At 35.6% G+C, this 1,238-nt stretch overlaps 1 protein-coding gene across 1 annotated transcript; it reads left to right on the forward strand.

The window, feature by feature from the left end:
• The first annotated feature begins 541 nt into the window (after positions 1 to 541).
• On the forward strand, positions 542 to 979 carry LOC145286434 (uncharacterized). The gene has a single exon (XM_080135348.1). The coding sequence runs from the start codon at positions 542 to 544 to the stop codon at positions 977 to 979; it is 438 nt and encodes a 145-aa protein (XP_079991474.1).
• Positions 980 to 1,238: the final 259 nt, after the last annotated feature.

Here is a 1,238-nt window from a genome sequence, read left to right on the forward strand (position 1 = left end):
CCAAGTCGCTCTGAAGGTACTTGACAGAACTATGCTTTCCTTGGAAAAGTAAAAAATGGCTGAGGCCTATACTGATCTTTTTCATCAACAAGAGACTGAAGGAATTATCGAGAGAATTGAAGTTGCCCCACAGGATTTTCACAAATATATATGGATACCCCATAGACCAGTTTTCAAATTTGATCAACAGGTAACTACCAAAATAAGACCTGTTTTTAATTGTTCTTTAAAGGCTGGAGGTGGTTATTTTCTTAATGAGTCATGTTATCCGGATGTTAATATATTGAGTAATATGCTTGAACTTTTACTTTTATTCGTCACTGATAAATATGTTCTGCTAAGTGGCATAAGAAAACCTTTCTTATAATCAGACTCAAGTCTGATGAAGATAAAAATAGATTTTGTTTTTTTGTGAAAGATGAAAACGAGTTGATTTGTTATCGTTATTGTATATTGATATTTGGCTTCAATGCAAGCCCTTTTATATTAAATTATGTCCTGCAGCATCACGTGAGTAACTTTCTAAATGACATGTACTAAGATGTTGAAAAGTCGATTTTATGTTGACAACCTGTGTATGACAAGCAATTCTTTGGGGGAGATAATCAGCCTTTATAAAAATACAGTGCCTCGACTGCAAAAGGGAAACTTCCAACTGAGGTCGTGTAATTCCAATTATAGAGTCCTACGAGAAATCATGATTGAGGATGGTAGAATTGTGCAACATAACTGTGAGTATGAAAAGGTTCTTGGGTATAAATACCACCCTGAATCAGATACTATCAGCATCTCTGACACTTCAGTTCAGGAAAATATACTCTCTAAAAGGGATATTTTGGCACAGACAGCAAAAATATTTGATCCTTTATCACTCTGTGCTCCTGTAACAGTTAAAGCGAAAATCCTTCTCAGAAAATTTTGGTTGCTCAAATTAAGTTGGGATCAAAAGGTACCAACAGACATAATGACAGTCTGGTAAAACTTAGCTGAGGATCTTTCTGGTTTGAAGAATCTCTCCTTCTCACGATAGGCTGTAGACAGTGATGGTCTACTGAAGTTGTAGATCTTCTGTGATGCTTCACCACTTGCATATGGGTTTGTTATTTATGGGGTGCAAAATGGGAAATCCCATATAATATTTTCTAAAGTGAAAGTAGCACCAATGAAAGCTAAAACTTTGCCAATGATGGAATTGCTTGCTGTATACATTGCATTCAAAGCTTTAAGCATGTTGCTGA

This window comes from Euprymna scolopes, chromosome 10 (genome assembly GCF_053919585.1).
Source record: "Euprymna scolopes isolate OS-2025 chromosome 10, ASM5391958v1, whole genome shotgun sequence".
Lineage (NCBI taxonomy): Eukaryota > Metazoa > Mollusca > Cephalopoda > Sepiida > Sepiolidae > Euprymna > Euprymna scolopes.

Bases quoted from the DNA above. Each gene is read 5' to 3' on its own strand.
- LOC145286434 (XM_080135348.1), top strand. From the start codon at position 542: ATGTTGAAAAGTCGATTTTATGTTGACAACCTGTGTATGACAAGCAAT.